At 39.0% G+C, this 18,650-nt stretch overlaps 2 protein-coding genes across 18 annotated transcripts in view; one reads left to right on the top strand and one right to left on the bottom strand.

The window, feature by feature from the left end:
* The window catches only part of CASK (calcium/calmodulin dependent serine protein kinase), a 350,328-nt gene that overhangs the window by 188,274 nt on the left and 143,404 nt on the right, over nt 1-18,650 (top strand). The window lies entirely within an intron of this gene.
* Nucleotides 8,929-17,143, bottom strand: GPR34 (G protein-coupled receptor 34). 5 transcript variants are annotated; one of them, XM_011230584.3, is made up of 4 exons: nt 16,535-17,143; nt 15,850-15,938; nt 13,679-13,720; nt 8,929-11,429 (listed from the first exon to the last, which is right to left on the bottom strand). In XM_011230584.3, the coding sequence occupies exon 4, from the start codon at nt 11,348-11,350 to the stop codon at nt 10,217-10,219; it is 1,134 nt and encodes a 377-aa protein (XP_011228886.1). In that variant the 5' UTR covers nt 11,351-11,429; nt 13,679-13,720; nt 15,850-15,938; nt 16,535-17,143; the 3' UTR covers nt 8,929-10,216. The 5 variants fall into 5 exon arrangements, with proteins under 5 accessions (XP_011228886.1, XP_002913507.1, XP_019660184.1 ...); XM_002913461.4 differs by lacking the exon at nt 13,679-13,720 and having other exon boundaries at nt 16,535-17,142; XM_019804625.2 differs by lacking the exons at nt 15,850-15,938; nt 16,535-17,143 and adding an exon at nt 15,215-15,388.

The following is an 18,650-nucleotide window of genomic DNA, read 5'->3' as shown; positions in this document are numbered from 1 at the left end:
CTCTCTCCATGTGGTCTTTCTACTGGGTTTATTTATAATGTGATGGTCTCAGCCTTCCAAGAGGGCAAAAGCGGAAGCTGCAAGGCCTCTGAAGGTTTTGCTCAGATGTCCTACAATGTCCACCACCTTTAATTGGTCAAAGCAAGTCACAGTACCTGCCCAGATACAAGAGGTGGGCAAAAGACTCCACCTCTGAATGGGAGGAGCTGCAGAGAATTTTAATCTACCATCTTTAATCTAGCACATTTTTAAATGTGCTTGCAATGATAACTTTTTTTTTTTAGTTTTTTTTTTTAAGATTTTATTTATTTATTCGACAGAGATAGAGACAGCCAGCGAGAGAGGGAACACAAGCAGGGGGAGTGGGAGAGGAAGAAGCAGGCTCCTAGCAGAGGAGCCTGATGTGGGGCTCGATCCCACAACGCCGGGATCACACCCTGAGCCGAAGGCAGACGCTTAACCACTGTGCCACCCAGGCGCCCAATGCAATGATAATGTTTTAACGAGCTTTTTATCTTTCCCTGAAAATGCATTTGCATTGGCTCTTTCCTTGCGGATTAATATAGTATGTGTACCTCAGAGTTCATGGCTTCTTCAGTATTTCAAAAAAGAAAAGTTGAGGTTATTTGCAAAGAGGTCCCCACTGTGTCCCACTTGGGTCTTGGAGCTGTCATTTTGTTTTGATTATTTCTTATATTACGAAGTGCATCAAAAGTATCATGAATCCATTCTGTTTCCCGAATGTTAATCTAGCTTTTCAGTAAAACTAGAAGAAAAGTCTGTGTTCTGCTAGTGTGATCCTGAAAGCTGGATAAATTCATTTACCTTTCGAATACCAAAGCCTAGAAGGATGTGGAAAGACAATTAGTCTAGCTCACCCCTTTGGTAGCTCCCCACTACCACCACCACCACGCTGGTTTGTACTCACTACTGAAGATTTCCTTATTTGCAGGATCATAAATGGAAACTACCAGAGCATGAGACCTACATTTACTTATTTAGCTGATTCCTCTCACTAGTTGCCACATATATTTGGAACTCTGTAATCAGTCCCCAACACGAGCTGACCTATGTGTTCCAGTGTTTTTCAAGACTCACTGGCCACAAAGGGGAACTGAATATGAACATGCATGCAAACCTCATCAGTTCCCTTTGCAACCAGCTGAAAGTTGTTTTTAATATAGAGGAAACTGTGTTTTTTTTCTTGTGAGTACAAACAATTTCCAGCATTTCTGCTTCTGACAGATCAGGGGACACACAAGAGAAGACCGCACTAAATTGTGAGAAAGGCAGTTTAAAGAGAAAGTAGGAAAAGAGCAAAATTTGAATTGAGGAAGAGAAAGAGGTGCTGCTCTGTACAGGAAAGGAACAAAGCAGAGGTGGCGGACTGGGGTCTAGAAAGTCTTAGTAAGTAATGGAACACGAAAAGAGGCAGGAACTGTAGAAAGGAAATGTCTATAACAGGAAAAGGCCTATAGCAGCATTGCCAGCGGTATTAATGGAAGGCTTTAAAATCTCTTGGTCCAGAAGTTTGCCATTGGATAAAATTTGAAAATATAACCCATTCGAGTGATTACTCTTCCCACCTGAGTTCATGCTACTGAGCCAGGTTTATAGCAAAGATGCCATGTCCCATTTCAGAATGCGGTGTGGTGACCCGTTTGGCCACTCTGGTTACTGAACAAAACCAACGGTCAATAAGAAAGCAAAGAAACCTAAGCACCTAACATGAATGTCACAAAGCTCCGAGAATCCATCAACTTATTTTAGATCTAGTTTAAACAATCTCTCTAGCAATAAAAATGCCTACTACGTGCTGAGCAAGAGACATAGGTCAAATTGAGATTTGAAGAAGATTGACGGAAGATGGGGACCACTGACCATACATCAAGCAACACTGCCCCCCACAAGTAGGCGTGCTTGTCTGAGTAGCCCTGAGGGCATTACTGTATTAGCATATATGGGACAACTGGACTGCAGGTGGCACCTGTTTGCCAGTCATTGAGGCGGTGAATGTTCTGCAAGACCCAAAATTTCTATTAACAGGATCTAAAGAACATTTAATCCAAACTTTATTAAGTGCCTGAAATACTTTGCTACCTTCCCAGCCTACTGGGGATCCATTCTATATTGAAATGCTTCAATTAACAAGTAACTCACCGGCTTTCTATTTCATTTGAGATCTGTAATTATTAGAAAACCCTCTCTTACGATCTGGTGAAACATGCCTCTTGAAACTCCCATCCTTCACCAATCATCTTTCAGCTTGCTCTCTGAAGCTACACACACACGTTTTTGCTGTAATGTCTTTCCTTTAGTCTTCTGCTCTAAGGCTACATAATCTCAATCTCTCAACTCTTTTTCTGGTATCCTGTGAGGTGCCCTCACTGTCCTCTTCTACTTGTTCAACTTTTAGAGCATGATTCTGACGGGCATGTGACCGATCTGTTACCACTCTTGTCCTGGACAGTGCTGTTATTCATGAAAGCTGAAGTTAAATTACCCTTTGTGAGTTACTCCCTGCCCCCCCCCTCAACCTCACTTGTTCCAGACCAGCTTCCGCTGTCTATCTTCCTAGTTCCGATATTTACCTTCAGCTTCTGGCCATTCCATTTTTTATATTTTCCCTTGACATTTGAGTATTTGGATAACATATATTGAATGTTTCCTCCGGGCCAGGTGTATTTATTAACTCATTTAGTCCTCGTAACAACACTATGAGTTAGGTACTCCTTGTTTTCTCAGAAGAAGAAACAGAGCTTGTCCAAGGTTACATAGTAAGTGGTGGAGCCAGAAATTGAACTCAGGCAGTCTCACTGCAAGAGCTGCCTTTCTAACCTGGCTGTTATACTCTCAGTTCTATTATTTAATAAAGTTTAATGCCATTGGGCCAAGAAGACCTATTGGATCCAGCCCCACCATGATCCCTCCCATGGCCTTACTGTGATGGGAGGGTGATATTGCTCCAGTGCTCAAGACTGTTTTCCTGGAGGGCACGTATTGCATGGTGCACTGGGTGTTATATGCAACTAATGAATCAGCGAACTTTACATCGGAAACCGGGGATATACTGTATGGTGACTAACATAATATAATAAAAAAACATTAAAATAAAAAAAAAGACTGTTCTCTGGACAGTGTCTGGATGGTCAATACCAACATCATCCTATGTTAATACATTAACAGGTCATCTCCTGGCCCAGGAGACTTAATGTGCTTTCAAATCATTTGCACATCTGTACTCAGATGTTTGATTTTTGTAGTTTAAGAAAACACTTCTGTGTTCTCAGGGAATGTTTCATCTGGACTCCATTTATGAAATGCCAACCTAATCATAATTCTGTCTGCAAATTCTTTAGTGTGCATGGTCTTCGAGAGCTGTATATCAAAAGGCCAGGGCTTATCTAGATTTTTTATTAGAAAGTTTCTTTAAAGCAAAAGAGAAAATGTCTTACTTTGCTTGTGGTGTCTGGCAAAAGAAACCATAAGGAAAGGAGAAGGCAAGGCCCACGCCAACAGAAGTGATCAACAACCCATACAAACAACAAAAGATTCGTATCCAGAATACGTGCTGTTTCAGCAATTTGAAAGAAACGAGTAAGAGAAGCAACTAATTAAGGGGGAGAGGCCCATATATGAAAAGGCCATTTACCCAAGAAGAAACCTGAATGGGGGGGGGACAAAACATGAGCCAATGCTCTATTTCTTTCTTTTTTTTTTTGACTAATCATGCATAAGGTAATGTTTTTTTAATTTCAGATTTATCTTTTTTTTTATTTTAATGTTTTTTTATTATATTATGTTAGTCACCATACAATACATCCCTGGTTTCTGATGTAAAGTTCGATGATTCATTAGTTGCGTATAACACCCAGTTTACCATGCAATTGTGCCCTCCTTACTACCCATCACCAGCCTATCCCATTCCCCCACCCCCTCCCCTCTGAAGCCCTCAGTTTGTTTCTCATAGTCCATAGTCTCTCGATGCTCTATTTCTATTGTAATCAGGGAAGCACAAATTAAAACCACAGGGAGATGCCATTCACACCTACCAGACTGGCAAAAGTTAGTAAATATGAAAAAACCAAATACTGAGAAAAAACTCATGTCTCTCACTAGTGGGAGAGGTATGTAAATTGGTAAAATCACTTTGGAGAGTGCTTTGTCACAACAGAGATCGATTGCAGATACACATACCCTCACAAGCAAGCATTTCTATCTCTAGGTGTCAACCATAGAGAAATTCTGCACATGTGCACAGGACGTACAAGAGACCATCGTTTCTAATCCTGAAAAAGTGGAAACCACCTAAGGGCCCACTGTCAGGTGAAATGGAGAATTGAGCTATTGTTTGTGCCCACGGTGAAACACTGTGTATCAGTGCAATGAATGAATGAGACCTACGTATATCAACATAAACAAATATTGAGTGAAAAAGTTACAAAAGGATGTAGTAGTAAGATACTTGTTGTGTCCATTTTAAAAACAAAAACTAATGCATATTGTTAGATGTACCTGTGTTATAAAAGTATAAAAATGCACATCAGAATGATACTACTAACTTCAGGAAAGGGGATACCTCAGGATGAGCTTTAGTGAAGTGAGCTTTGGGAGTTATGTCTGGGTACAAGAGAACAGTTAAGCAAATAAGGCCAAGTGTTAACATCTGTTCAGTTTGGGTGATGGGTGCTTGCTGCTTGCTATGTTGTGTTTTCCCCCCTTTTTTGGATGTTTGAAATGTTTTAGAACTAAAAAAAGATTACACATGGAATGACCCCACCAGAGTAGAACTCTAACAGTTGACTGTGGATCCTGCAATAACTGTATGACTTACTAAAGCAAAAAGAGAGTCTGTGCATCATCCACACCTGTATTCAAACCGTAATTAGAAACTTCTTCCAAATCTCATCTTAGGATGGTTCTTAATGCATTTCCTTGACCAGAAGCAAAATTAATAAGGGTGAGGTGCTCTAAAGCTTTATTTCCCTCCCCCCCATTCAGCCTGTAAGCTTTTGTACTAGATTACTGTCCATGTTTCAGGCAGAGCTTTCCCGGTATGTGCAAATGTGCCACAGCTAGAAAACCAGTCTTTAAGATTTTGGCTTTTTGACCTCACAATTTCAATGAGTGATAAGCAGAATTTTTTGTCCCAAATACGTATTATTGCCAATTTATGGGTGTTTTGGTTGTTTTTTTTTTTTTTTTAAAGACATCGCAATAGCTAACCATTGGGCTTGGGCAGAAGGAAATGAAAACAAAAAGCATTGTCTTAGCAGAGGCATTGTCTATGGAGTCAAAGTCTACTAAGTCACATCCCCTTCTATTTAAAAGGCAGCTTTCCTTACACCACTGCAGTGTAGATTAAATAATGATGTGTGTCCAGCGCCTAACAGTGTCAAAGGCACATATAAATATCTCTGACTTTGCTTCTCATTTTCTTGCATGTGAACTTGAAAGGGGGGAAATAAGAGGCATAGCAGAAGTTTAGGACAAACCTAGCACTTCCTTTCCAGCTCTGAGTCTGTTGTTACCACCCCCTAGCCAGCCCTCTTGCTTTGTCTGCAAACCAGACTGAGCGGACGCACTGCAACAGCCACGTACCGACGTGTGTGCTCTACAGGGTCGCATAGCTATGATAAAAGACGCTGGCCTCAGCCAGCGAGAGAGCATGCCTTCGTTTCTATCTCATCTGAGTTGACACAATTCAGATTACGTTCTGAGTTTCGAATGCTTTCTTCTGGTGAAAAATAGAAGTTTCTTGGCAAGTTATGGCATCTGTTGGTACCTGACCCAAAAGCTCTCCTCATAGATGTCACATATGTTGTGAACGTTTTTCTCACTCTGCTTTTGCATTTATGTTTGTGTGTGGTTTTTGACAAAAAAATAAGCTATGCATTTTCCCTAGAGTTATTTCTATTGTTTTATTAATAGGAAGTTCTTTCCCATCCACGGATGAGTTAGTCACCTATTTTTAAATCTTTTCATGGTTCCATTATTTACATTTAACGATCTAATTCACTTTATAATGTTTTGTGTGTGACAGGAGATGAGGCTATAAACTGACTTTTGATTAATAAGTACAGCACTTTTTATTAATCCATTCCTTCCTTCCCCTAACTTTTCAAAAATCCACTTAAACCCCACTTTGCAAGATTCTAGCACATCTTGAGTAACGGAATCTTAGGTTTCCCTCTGATTGTTCCTGCCCTTACTCTTTTGAGAGACATTAATTATGCCATATAATTTTCTCCTGTATCATTGAGCTTCTGCTTAGAGATGTGTATTCTGTTCCAGTGGTAAGCTTATCCTTGTATCTGCTGCACAGAGTTCTCCTTAGTGAAGGATAAGAATATATTTTAATATCTGGTAAAATAAGTTTCCATTCATATTTCAAAAACCTAGGGCACCCGGGTAGCTCAGTCAGTTAAGCATCTGCCTTCGGCTCAGGTCATGATCCCAGGGTTCTGGGATCGAGCCCCGCATCAGGCTCCCTGCTCAGTGGGAAGCCTGCTTCTCCCTCCCTCTGCCCCTCCTCCTTGCTCATGTTCTCTCTCTCTCTCTCTCTCTCTCTCTCTCTCTCTCTCTCACACACACACACACACAAATAAATAAAATCTTTAAAAAAAAAAAAAAACCTTAAAAATAGCCTGTTAATACATTTCTGCAAAATCCAGGTTGTCTGTTGGGAGAACTCTATTTCATGCTGTTTTTCTCTCGTGGGTAACTTTCAATAAGGCTTTGCTTCCAAGAGTTGTAATTTTATTAGTTCTACTTTTTTACTGGCAGGACTGAAGAATCCATTTTAGAAAGAAGATGAAAATAAAACCTTCTGTACTTGAACAGAATTTCCTTTTTCTATTGACCTGATCTTAGAAAGTTAAACTGTCATCAAACCCAGCTCTGCACCGACTACTTTCCCAAAATGAACAGCAGAACTCAGCATTCGGTCTCAGTCTGGCAGCCAGGCAGTTAATTTTGCCCTTGTTTAGTTTTGCATATGTGAGATGCTATTTAGAAACTTGTTCTGAGTATCTTTTGCAAGGTGAGGATATGTATATACTTGGGAATTTCCTTTTTCTACGTGCTTCTAGACCTAAACGTTGGGTTGGGGGATGTAGGGACAAGTGTTTCCTGCTTGCAAACACTAACGCTCAGTAAGAAATAAAAGATTATATATAACAAATAGCCTTAAATTCAGTAAGTCAGTAGCATGTTAAAAAATTTACAAACATTTGCAGTATTCAGGTTACTCTAAGACATGTTAGTAGTGAAACTTCTATCAATAAACAAAATCCATTATAAACTTATGCTCAGATTGACTTTTATCAAAATTTATTTTACCACAAATATTATAACAAGAATTAACTCAATGTGCTTTTTAATTTTTTTTTTTTAAAGAATGCCATTGTGTGGGGCACCTGAGTGGCTTAGTCGGTTAAGCAGCTGACTCTTTTTTTTAAGATTTTATTTATTTATTTATTTGTCAGAGAAAGAGAGCACAAGCAGGGGGAGCAGCAGGCAGAGAGAGAAGCAGGCTCCCCACTGAGCAGATCCCGACATGGGACTCGATCCCAGGACCCTAGGATCATGACCTGAGTCGAAGGATCTGTCCAACCATCTGAGTCACGCAGGCATCCCAAGCATCTGACTCTTGATTTCCACTCAGGTCATGATCTCAGGGTCGGGGGATCTGCCTGTGTCAAGTTCCTTGCTCAATGGGGAGTCTGCTTGAGAATTCTTTCCCTCTCCCTCTTCCCCTCCCCTGGCTCATGTGGACGCTCACGCAATGTAATTTAACCATTCAAGCTGTTATGTTTATAGTAGAGACATGTAGGGATATAAAATGCTTACCAGTAATGTAAAAAAAAATTTTTTTTTACCTTTGATAACATGAGGGAAAATTAGTATTGTCATATTTTAAAGCCATATAAACAGAAATGCTAAATTTCAATTTGGTGGTATTTGCTAACATTGTCAGAGCAAAGTAATATAATTTTTTCTGAGCTGCTAATTTTTCTGCAAATTTCCATTTTTACCCTCAAATGTTTCTTGTTTTTTTTTTAAATATAATTCTGCTTTGACCTGTTCTTTATTCGATCAATCGCATGCACTTACTGATATATGGCTGAGCACTAATTGTATACAAGCCAAATCTCATTAAAATAAATTCAACCCTAACAAAATTCTTCATACTCTTTAACATTGATTTCCCAGCCACTGGCCCACCTGAAGTTTGAAAAATTATTCTAACTATAAGAAATTTTCTTACTCTGTGACAAACTTATGAATGAATCCTTGGACTTTGTCATAACAGCTTTTACATATTTACTCAATGGCATTCTGGTTCTGTGTGTGACCAAAAAAAACTGAATAAATGCTGGACAAACTTTTTAAGAATGGTTGCCTTGGGGCACCTGGGTGGCACAGCGGTTAAGCGTCTGCCTTCGGCTCAGGGCGTGATCCCGGCGTTATGGGATCGAGCCCCACATCAGGCTCCTCTGCTGTGGGCCTGCTTCTTCCTTTCCCACTCCCCCTGCTTGTGTTCCCTCTCTCGCTGTCTGTCTCTATCTCTGTCAAATAAATAAATAAAATCTTTAAAAAAAAAAAAAAGAATGGTTGCCTTAATGACATCTCCTGATTACAATCATATGATGTTCTATGCAGCTATATCGAGATACATTGGCTAGGGAAAAATAAAATACACCCACTTTTTCAATTCTGTTAAGCACCCCCTCCCTCCCTCCCTCCCTGTCTCACTCATCTGCTCATTCGTTCACTCATTCAGTCATTCAACACATACCTGTTGGTCGCCTGTGTGCCTTGCAATGCACTAAGTTCCCAGGAGCCCTTGCTAAATAACAGCCCTTTCTCTTAGAGCTTACTCTCCAATTAGTTTTGAGCACACATGAAAATTTCAGAATTTGCTGCCTTTAATTCTAATCTGTAAGTTTTCTTTATTATAATACTTCAAACACTCAGCAATATACCAAAAATAATATAACAAATACCCAAGTACTATCACACAGGTTTAACAGACATTAACATTTTCCATGTTTGCTTCAAATCTCTCCAGCTGTAACCATTAAGTTGGTGTGTTATGCTATGTATATTATGCACATTTTGTAATTTTATTGCATATTTATAGATCCATAAAGAATATGGTATTTCATGTGTTTTTGTATTTTACATAAATGATTTGACATGATGTATACCTTTTTGCAGTTGGGTTTTGGCGGGAGATTTCTATTCAACATTGTTTTCGATAATTCTCCACGTTGATGCATGCAGGTGTAGTTCATTTCATTGAAGCGCTGTGTAATACTCCGTTTTGTGAACGGTTTATTTCTCCATGCCTTTGCTGACGGATACCTAACTTAGGTTGTTTCCAGTTGTTTGATATCATCAACAGTTCACTGAGCATCATTATGTAAAAGTTTTCTTGTAAACCTGTTTGAGTGGTTCTGTCAGAGGTATACCTAGTATCAGACTTGGTGGATCATAGGGTGTGCCTGTTTTCAATTTTCCTCTATCAAAGCATGGTCCAGGATGGCTGAGTCACTTATAAATCTGTTTTAAGTAAGGTGTGGGTTCAAGTCCTGTTGCAAGGTATCAGATTCTTAGCTCATCTGCTGTTTGATTTTACTGTACAGTATTTAAATTCTTTCTATTTGATCTAAACAGTGATAATGGGTGATTTCATTTTTTAACTAGAATTTTATTATTTCATCTGTTATAAAGGTTTAGGCATAAATGAATATAGTAGCAAATTATACAGGCTTTTTAAATGACAACATACATTTTCTGACATTTTTGTCAGTCTGCCAATCATTTAACTTACTTTTAAACACACTTTAAATTAGTATTAAGTGCTTGATTTTGAGTAACTACATTAGTGACTTGAGAAACCATGACATTTTAATTATTCTGTTAAAACCATATATTTCACTTAACTTTATAATCTATGTTAAGAGTGTTAGCCTAACAGCATATTTTGAAAAGACTTTACATACAGATTTAAAATCTAGTGATGAGTATAAGCTTTTCTTTCCTTTGAAATAGTTTACAACTAAGCAAATGAAATATCACAAATAAGCAAAGAGCTTTGAGCAGATCTGAGCTTTGCAAATGCTAAAGCTTTGTTTCAGAATTTTTAGTTCTTTATGGAATTAAGAGGTTGTATTTTCTCATCCTTTTTAATGTGTTTACCTCAAGCGCTTTAAGAAATAGACTGAATTTTAGCTGCAGCAGATGTATCATGCAGGGAGTATCCTGGTTTAAATTCTGAAGTGCTTTCACTTCTGCTTGCTTCCCCTTGAAATCGTCTAGAAAGAAGTTGGCACATTATTTTGCGGATGTTACTGGACATCAGGAAATACATGACTGGATCTAAGCAGCTATTGAAAGATGAGAAAACCAACATGATCTCGTTGGTTTTGTGAATGATATCCTTCCAATAGCAAGACGGCCTATTTAGCTGTGAAGATATATAGACAAATCGGAAGGCATGATAGGGAACAAAACATACAGTAAAAATGATAAGTACAATAAAGGAATTCCGGGCTGTTTTGGCATATTTACCAGAATTGGGAAATTTTGACCTCCTTTTGGAAATCCTCAGTAGATTCTTGCCGATCTTAATATATGAAAGGATTATTAGTAAGAAAATTAGCCAGAACATTACCACAAGAACATAGTTAAAAATTGCTTCTCCTTTGGCATTATGCTTCTCTCTATAATGAAAACACACTGTGGAATTATGATCTCTTTTCTTAAGGGTTAAAGTAATCATGGTTAAAAATCCAGCAACAGCAACTGTCCATACCGTACAGCAAACGTAAATACTTTGTTTGGTTGTTACTGCCCTCCGTTGTTGTATAGACCGATTAATTTTTATGTAGCGATCCAAACTGATAAATCCAAGCAAAATAATGCTAATGTACATATTCATATAAAATAGTGTTCCCACAACCTTGCAAAGGATTACACCGAGTGTCCACTGGTTCCCGTTAATGTGATACATTATTCGGAAAGGCAGGCAGAAGATCAGTAAGAGATCTGCAATGGCTACGTTCAGTAGGTAAATCTGTATGGAATTTCTTTTGCGGTGTATACCCAGAAATACATAGAGGGCAATTATGTTTCCAACCAGTCCCACGATGAAAATAACAGAGTAGGATATTATTAACACGCTCGAGAGTAGTTTCTCATCCATGGAACAGGTGACATTATCTGCCTCTCCTGTGCTGTTCAGCAATTGGGTGCTGTGATTAGTCATAGGGCTCACTTTCTGGGAGGTGGAAGGCCAGCTGCGGGCTGAAGTGGTCATCATTGTTACCATGTGACTTCTCATTGTCCGGTGTAGGGATCAAAAACCGGAGGTGCTAAATGACATGTTCCTTGTGTGTAGCTTTTATATCTTCAGATTTTTCCTACAACAGAATGCAACATCGAGTCATTTGCCATTTTAATAACAGTCACTTTAACTCAAAGCCCAAATAATAAATGATTTATTTTTCGATGTGAGAAACTTTGACTATCTACGCTAGGTATGTAGCAGCATTATGATATCACAAAACAAGCAGTAAATGTAGTAGAGTGTTAGGGAATGTCCTTCTCTAACCTTTCCTATGGCTGCGGTGTACGTTCAAGGTTTTTTATTTAACCTTCCATGGGGAATTTGTTAAGGGAATAGAGATGGAGGTGAAGAGATAAGACAGCTCACATTGCTCAAAGATAAGGGTCAATTTCCCTAAAGGTAGTTACAGCGATGAGTGAGCGGGGCCCACTGCTGACCCCTGCCCAGGTGGGCCCCTGCCCAGCTTCCTGCCTTGACGCCTTCCCTTGGATGTGGCATTCATTCATTTTGACAAGGGTTACCACACGGCATGGGATAGAGAAACTGTGGCCGTCTCCCATTCCAGGGTGGGAAGAGGGAAGAGTCCTCAATCTCTTCCTTTGTAACCTAAGACTAAGTTGGATGTATTAAAATCATTTGCCTACGGGGCAGGCAGACCAAGAGAGCAGAGCACTTGCCTCCTTAGGCAGACTGTTTAAACACTGCAACAGGAGAGCAAAGTAGCCAAGCGAAACCAAGTCAGGTGGCAACGGCAGCCAGTTAGGCCAGGCAGTCTCCTGACCTAGAAACCTAGAGTGATAGTGTAGATGGAAAACAGGATGTGCATTCCAGGATTTTGAAATAACTAACTGCAGCTTACTACGCCCTGGGTTAGGTAATTTGCAATTGTTGCTAGAACCTGATAAGGAAGGAGCTAGAAGACATGAAGAGAAGGTTCCAGGAGGTCTCATCCCATTCCTTTCTTAGAGCGACTGCCCCATTTCTCTGCAGCAGCATCTTAGCAGATGTAACATAAAGATGTTCAGAGCAAGGTTCCCAAAATCAGACCTAACTCTGTTACCTTGATCAAACCAATTAATCTTTTCTAAGCCTCAGTTTTCTTACTGTAGAAATGCACGATGTGTATGAAGAACTAAACCCTAGCACATAAAAGTGCTCCATGAAAATTAGCTTTAAAAAAACCCCACCTTTGGACTATTCTTGTTTTAGTAAATATTTCACACCTGGCTAAATACTACATGGAAAACAAAGGTGAACAAGACCAAGATCCAGCTCTCAGTAAATGTTTTTATGGGCATGTGCATTCAAATTCTGAATGCTATAATGTAAAGTGGATTTGAATTACAGTAACTTATTGATGTGGCATGGTACACAGAGAAGAAAACATTTGGAAGAACTCAGCCTTTCTTAAAATTCTATCTATAATTTGATTGAGAAGAAACCATGTCATTGAGGGCAAAATTCCAGTGTAAAATGTTGTCAAAGAGGGAAAATTGATTCCAGGGAAGAGGAACCGACTGGTGAAGAGGAAGTTATGTAATCCCTGGTAAGAGCCTGTCTGCAGAGTTCAGGTCTGTGGAGGGAGGAAGGCAGGAGGACCAAGTCTAGTCTGTCCTGTGTCTCAACTGCAGGAAGACCGATGTCGGCAACGTTTATAGAAACTTACAGGCATGTTTCTGGTGGTCTGAGGTTCTAAAAGGAAAGGGCAATCTAGGAAGAATGGCAGGCTGCCAAAAAGTGAAGCTGATAAATGTGATCTAGATTACCAGGAAGAGGAAAAGGGTGCCTGGAGGAGGGAATTTGCATTGTGTGGTTACATGGGAAGCTTGCAGAAGCTCAGGTAGAAACCTCTCAAAGCCCCCGATGAAAAGGAACTTGATGGCAAATGATAGGATTTTGAGAGCTCAGATAGCCAAAATGACTGTGAGAACTCCTCTGTAAGTCTTTTTTTTTTTTTCCTTCTCCCGTGCAATATTTTAAACTCCATTAGGGTTAGGAACCAAGTCTTTTTCGTTTGCCTCTGTGTACCAAGTGCTCAGCCCAATAAATATTATTGAATGAAAGAGGGAATGTAGTAAAAAAGTAGGTGAAGTTCTGCATGTGGATCTCAAAATCAGCTGTTCAAGTACAGGAAGGGCTTTAGCTGCAGTAAGAAACGAAATTGCATTGGACTGTGGTTGCTGTGATGGTAGCATGATGCGGCTACAGCAAAAACTAACCCCCTTCTTTGGTTGAATTCATAAATAGGGAGTGTCTTAAATGAGGACCTTTACTACTCATCTGAAGGGTGTTACTGCCAGTCCCAAGCTGAGAGGGCCTCACCTGGAATGCAGTGTTCCATCCCAACAGCACACTTGGAAACTGCTACAGAACAAAAGGGGAGAAAAGCCCAAATCATGTCATAGGAGCAAGCTGAAGGAAACAAGCACCTTACCCTGGAAATGGGAATACTTTACAGAGCCACAGAGAAAAGGATTTCCACCTTGTGATCTGTGTTTTCAGAAAGCAGAACAAGGACTAGTGAGTAGAAACTGCAGAGACAGATGTTGCCTCCTATTAAGGAAATGCTGTTTTAGAATGAAACAGTCTATCTTGGGAGGCAGTAGGGGTCTTAGCACCAGAGATCCCAAGACTACCACTGATTGGGTGCTTTGTAGAAGAGACTCTGGGTGCCTCTCAATCCAGGCTGCATATTAGAATCCCTTTGAGGGCTTTTTAAGGATACCAAATGCCTGGCTCCAAACCCAGATCTTCTGATTTAATTGGTCTGGAATGGGCTCCAGGCAATGGTTTCCTTTAAAAGCTCCTCAGGGGATTCTAATATGCAGCCAGAATTGAACCTTGGAGCTAGATGGCTGGACCATTAACTAATATTTATTTAGCAGTTGCCGTGTACCGGGCAGTATGTTAAGCACATTTATATTACTTCATTTTCATAATCCTTATTGTAACCTTGTGAGGTAGGTATTACAAAAGAGGTAATGAGAGATCAAGAAGTTATGAACTTTACCCATGACCACACAGCTCTTAAAAGGCAGTACCCAAGCTGGGACTCAGATCTGCCTGGCTTTTAGGGTCCATGATCCTTTTCACTAAACCGCACTCCTCATCACATAGGATCAGCATTTTCTTTTTTAATGCTGACTTCTGTCCACAGTATATAGACATGAGTCCTTTTAGATTATACACATTCATGATTTTTTTTTTAAAAAAAAGATTTTTTAAAAAATTTTATTTTTAAGTATTCTCTATGCTCAGTGTGGGGCTCCAACTCACAACCTGGAGATCAAGAGACACATGTTCTACCGGCTCATCTGAGCCAGCCAGGTGCCCTTCACACTAGCAATTTTAAGAAGAGATTATACCGTCTAGCTTTACTTCTTTGGAAAAAGGTATTACTCTTTTCATTTGCTCATCCATTTCAGTAAGTAAAGAAGTTGGGAGTTTACAGAATCACAAATCATTCATCAGAATGTTCAGCTTATCTCCCAGAGCATATCTTTTCAAACTTACTTCCAGGCCTGTAAGCCATCATCAAGATATTTCTAGAAAGCCATCATCAAGATATTTCTACAAAGCACATGTCCTGAAACCATTCGCCCCAGCTCTGATCTGCCAATAAAATAAATTAATAATAGTTGGACAGGGTTGCCAATAAACCTTTCTGGTTTTGCTTTATTTGTAAGCGTAAAGAAAATAAAGCAAAAGCAGTGCATTTGTTTAAGTACTAATATTGGCCATCATGAAGACCCATGTATTAGATGGCTAGTGTCCAGTCATTTATTAACAAATTAACAGATTAGATTCTGTTTTACACTTGCTGATTTTCACCTCCTTTACAATGTGTCAATCACTCACTGTTCTTAAGGCCATTTATTGATGTTTTAGAAACCACTCATTTGATTTGTTAAGAATGGCCAATGAGAGGGGCGCTGGGTGGCTCAGTCGTTGAGCGTCTGCCTTCGGCTCAGGGCGTGATCCCGGAGTCCTGGGATCGAGCCCCACATCAGTCTCCTCTGCTGGGATCCTGCTTCTTCCTCTCCCACTCCCCCTGCTTGTGTTCCCTCTTTCGCTGGCTGTCTCTCTCTCTGTCAAATAAATAAAATCTTAAAAAAAAAAAAAAAGAATGGCCAATGAGAACAAGAAACAAACCACTGTGTTCGCATAGTGGACTGATTTCCCAGTGGGCATTACTTGTGACTTGTGTGCGATATTGACATGGTCATAATGGTTTTCTGATAGTAGATGGTAAAAGGGTTTTTTTTAAGGTTGTTACTTTACAAATCCTGAAGTTTGTCCCCCTGTCTTAGTGCTGCGTTGTACCCAGCACCACCACCCCCCAGCCAATAGTTTTCAACTGGCTCATGTCAGAGCTTCTGTACTGGAGGGCAGCGCCCAACAGATTCCACAGTGGCCTCCAAAGAGCACAAGATTTTTAAATGCACTCTGGGTATGTTTGTGAAACCATCACATTGCTATGTGAAAATACATACCTATTTGGCAATGGAAACAACCTTTCACTGTAGTTTGACTTGCTGGCAACTGAATCATTCAGTCCATGCTTCAAAAATTGCATTAATTGCTGCATACAGAATAAAAATTGGAAGCATGTTACTGTGGAAATAATACTATTAGTAGTTCATTAGGTTTTGTTATACACTTAACTGTGTCTAAAATAAATTATAAAAAGTTTCAGCTGAATTAACTGACACGTATTTTGCTTTTTCTTTTTTCTAATATTCACCTTATTTACTTCTGAAACACCAAACTTAAAATTTAATTCATCTGGCAATTATCATAAAATAGTAACAATATAGTAAAGTACAACTGGTGCAAATAGGGAGACAGCAAAACAATAAAGTTAATAAGTGATCATTTATAATACATTGGAGATAAAATCTGTTGCATATGAAAATAGACTGTATAAGCAACATGACGATATTGATAGTATGAGCTTCAGTACCCGCAGTGACCTAAAGTACTTCCAGTAACTAAGAAGACAGCCTCATTTTAAGTCAAATCAAGGCAGAGAGGTATCATTCAAGCAGTTCACTCGGGCCTCTAAAAAGCAAAGCACTGCTAGTCACCATGGAGCAGGTTTCACTTTTAGTATTCAGACAATCAAATTTTTACTGAAATAATGGGTCATTTATAGAGTTGAAATCAAGGAGTACTCACAGGTCAGGCTCTCTTGCAGTAAAAGGAGCAGAACCCCAAGCTTCCCTAAACACAGAGACTCGTCTTTGTATGTCAGCTGGGCTCCTCCATCCGGTCGTGGTACAATTGGTTGAGGTTGTATTTTTTTTTTCTGCATGTGGTAATAATTTTTTTTCCCTTTTCTTTCTTTTTTCTATATGCCATCCCTCCGATTCCTTGTGAAAATGTTCAAAAGCCCACCAGCATGCAACCATTTTATGCGTAAGCTCAGTCAACCTTCACTTTAGAAAATTATTTCTATCTTTTTATATGAATACCTTTTACCTTGACAGTTGTGGGAAGTTTTCCCTTATCCCCCCAAATAAAGAAGTTTTATAAATTCTAAGAATTATGCATTTTCTATTTTTCCTAAGAAATGAGGCATAGTAAGCACTGAATATCTGTTTCTTTCAGGATTCACTTTAGAACTTAAGTTATTCACATAAAATGGCATTCCTGTATTGAACTGTACTAACATCAGTAATGAATTATTTTATTCCTTAGTTTTTTTAAAGTTTTATTTGAGCTGTACATTATTTTAGTAGATTTTCGTGTATCCCTTTAAGACCTTGGATTTATTTTCTAAAACAATGTTACAATCTTAGGACTAGATGAGACTTGAGATGGTATTCTCCCCTTTTTATCACTACGATAATAAACTCTCCCAAGTAAATTGAAATCTCTGTTTTAAAGAAAATAATGAAGGGATTCTACAGTTTTTATTTTGGTCCTAGTCCATTTATGTAACTGCTGGCCCTGCAGTTTCATGGCATTTCCCTTTTTTCATTGTCATCTGAAATGAAAGATTAGTTTTTATCCTCCCCATAATTGTTACCCTGCAGCTCTGTTTACCCTAAATAATATTTAACTCATTGGGCTTTATCTAACATTCTAATTATTTCTGGGTACATTCATTCTTCTGAACTCATATTTTCTAGAGCTTTTGGTTTGTTATGAATATGACACATGGGACAGAATATTTTAAAATTGCTAGAATGAAAATATTTCGTAGCTCTTACTTCCCCTTAGAACCCCTGAGAAGGAAGAGGATTACTATGTTGGTCTGGCAGGAATTTTGTGTGTGTGCGGTGTTTAAAAAAAAAAAAAGAAAAGAAAAGAAAAAGAAAAAAAAAAACCATAAAATTAAACTTGCTTTCTTAACGATTTTTGAACAGTTCAGTAGTTTTAAGTGTATTTATATTCTTGTGCGGCAGATATCTGAAACTTTTCATCATGCAAAACTGAAACTCTGTACTCACTGAACACTAATTCCCTTTCCCTACCCCTTGGCAATTACGTTTCTACTTTATATGATTTGGGCTATTGTAGATAATTCATTTGAGTGGAATGATACTGTACTTGTCTTTTTCTGGCTGGCTTTTTTTCCTTTAGCATAATATCCTTAAGGTTCACCCATGTTATAGCATGTGACAGGACTTCCTTCTTTTTGAGGCTGCATAATGTTTCACTGTGTGTGTGTGTGTGTATGTATATGTGTGTGTGTGTGTGTGTGTGTATATATATATATATATATATATATATATATATATCGCATTTTCTTTCTCCGTTCATCTGTCCATGGACATTGGGGTTGCTTCCACCTTTTGGCTGTTGTGAATAGCGCTACAATAAACATGGCTGTGCAAATACATTTTGGTGATCCTGGCAGAGTTTTTTTTTTTTTTTAAATAACTAAATAGCATTCTGTTTCACTAAATCTAATATAAATATTTTTATGTTATACTACCTATTTTTCCACACCTTAGCCTCCCCTTGCAAAATACTAATTCTGTTTTAATCTTCAGTGCCCTGGTGACCCTACTGTGACCGGATCTGAGTGTACGTACAGTCCCCAACTTACAGTGGTTCAACTTAACGATTTTTTGACTTTGCAGGGGTGCAGAAGAAATATGCATTCAGTAGAAACTGAACTTCAAATTTTGATCTTTTCCCAGGCAAGCGATATGTGGCCCAGTCCTCTCTCGCGTTCGCTGGGCAGTGGCAGTGAGCCGCAGCTCCCAGTCAGCCGTGCCATCACAAACGTCAGCAACCAATGTACTTAAAACCGTTCTGTACCCGTGCAATCATTCTCTTTTTC

The sequence above is a fragment of the Ailuropoda melanoleuca genome, chromosome X (genome assembly GCF_002007445.2).
Source record: "Ailuropoda melanoleuca isolate Jingjing chromosome X, ASM200744v2, whole genome shotgun sequence".
Classification (NCBI taxonomy): Eukaryota; Metazoa; Chordata; class Mammalia; order Carnivora; family Ursidae; genus Ailuropoda; species Ailuropoda melanoleuca.
This window is presented reverse-complemented; position numbering and strand designations above follow the sequence as displayed.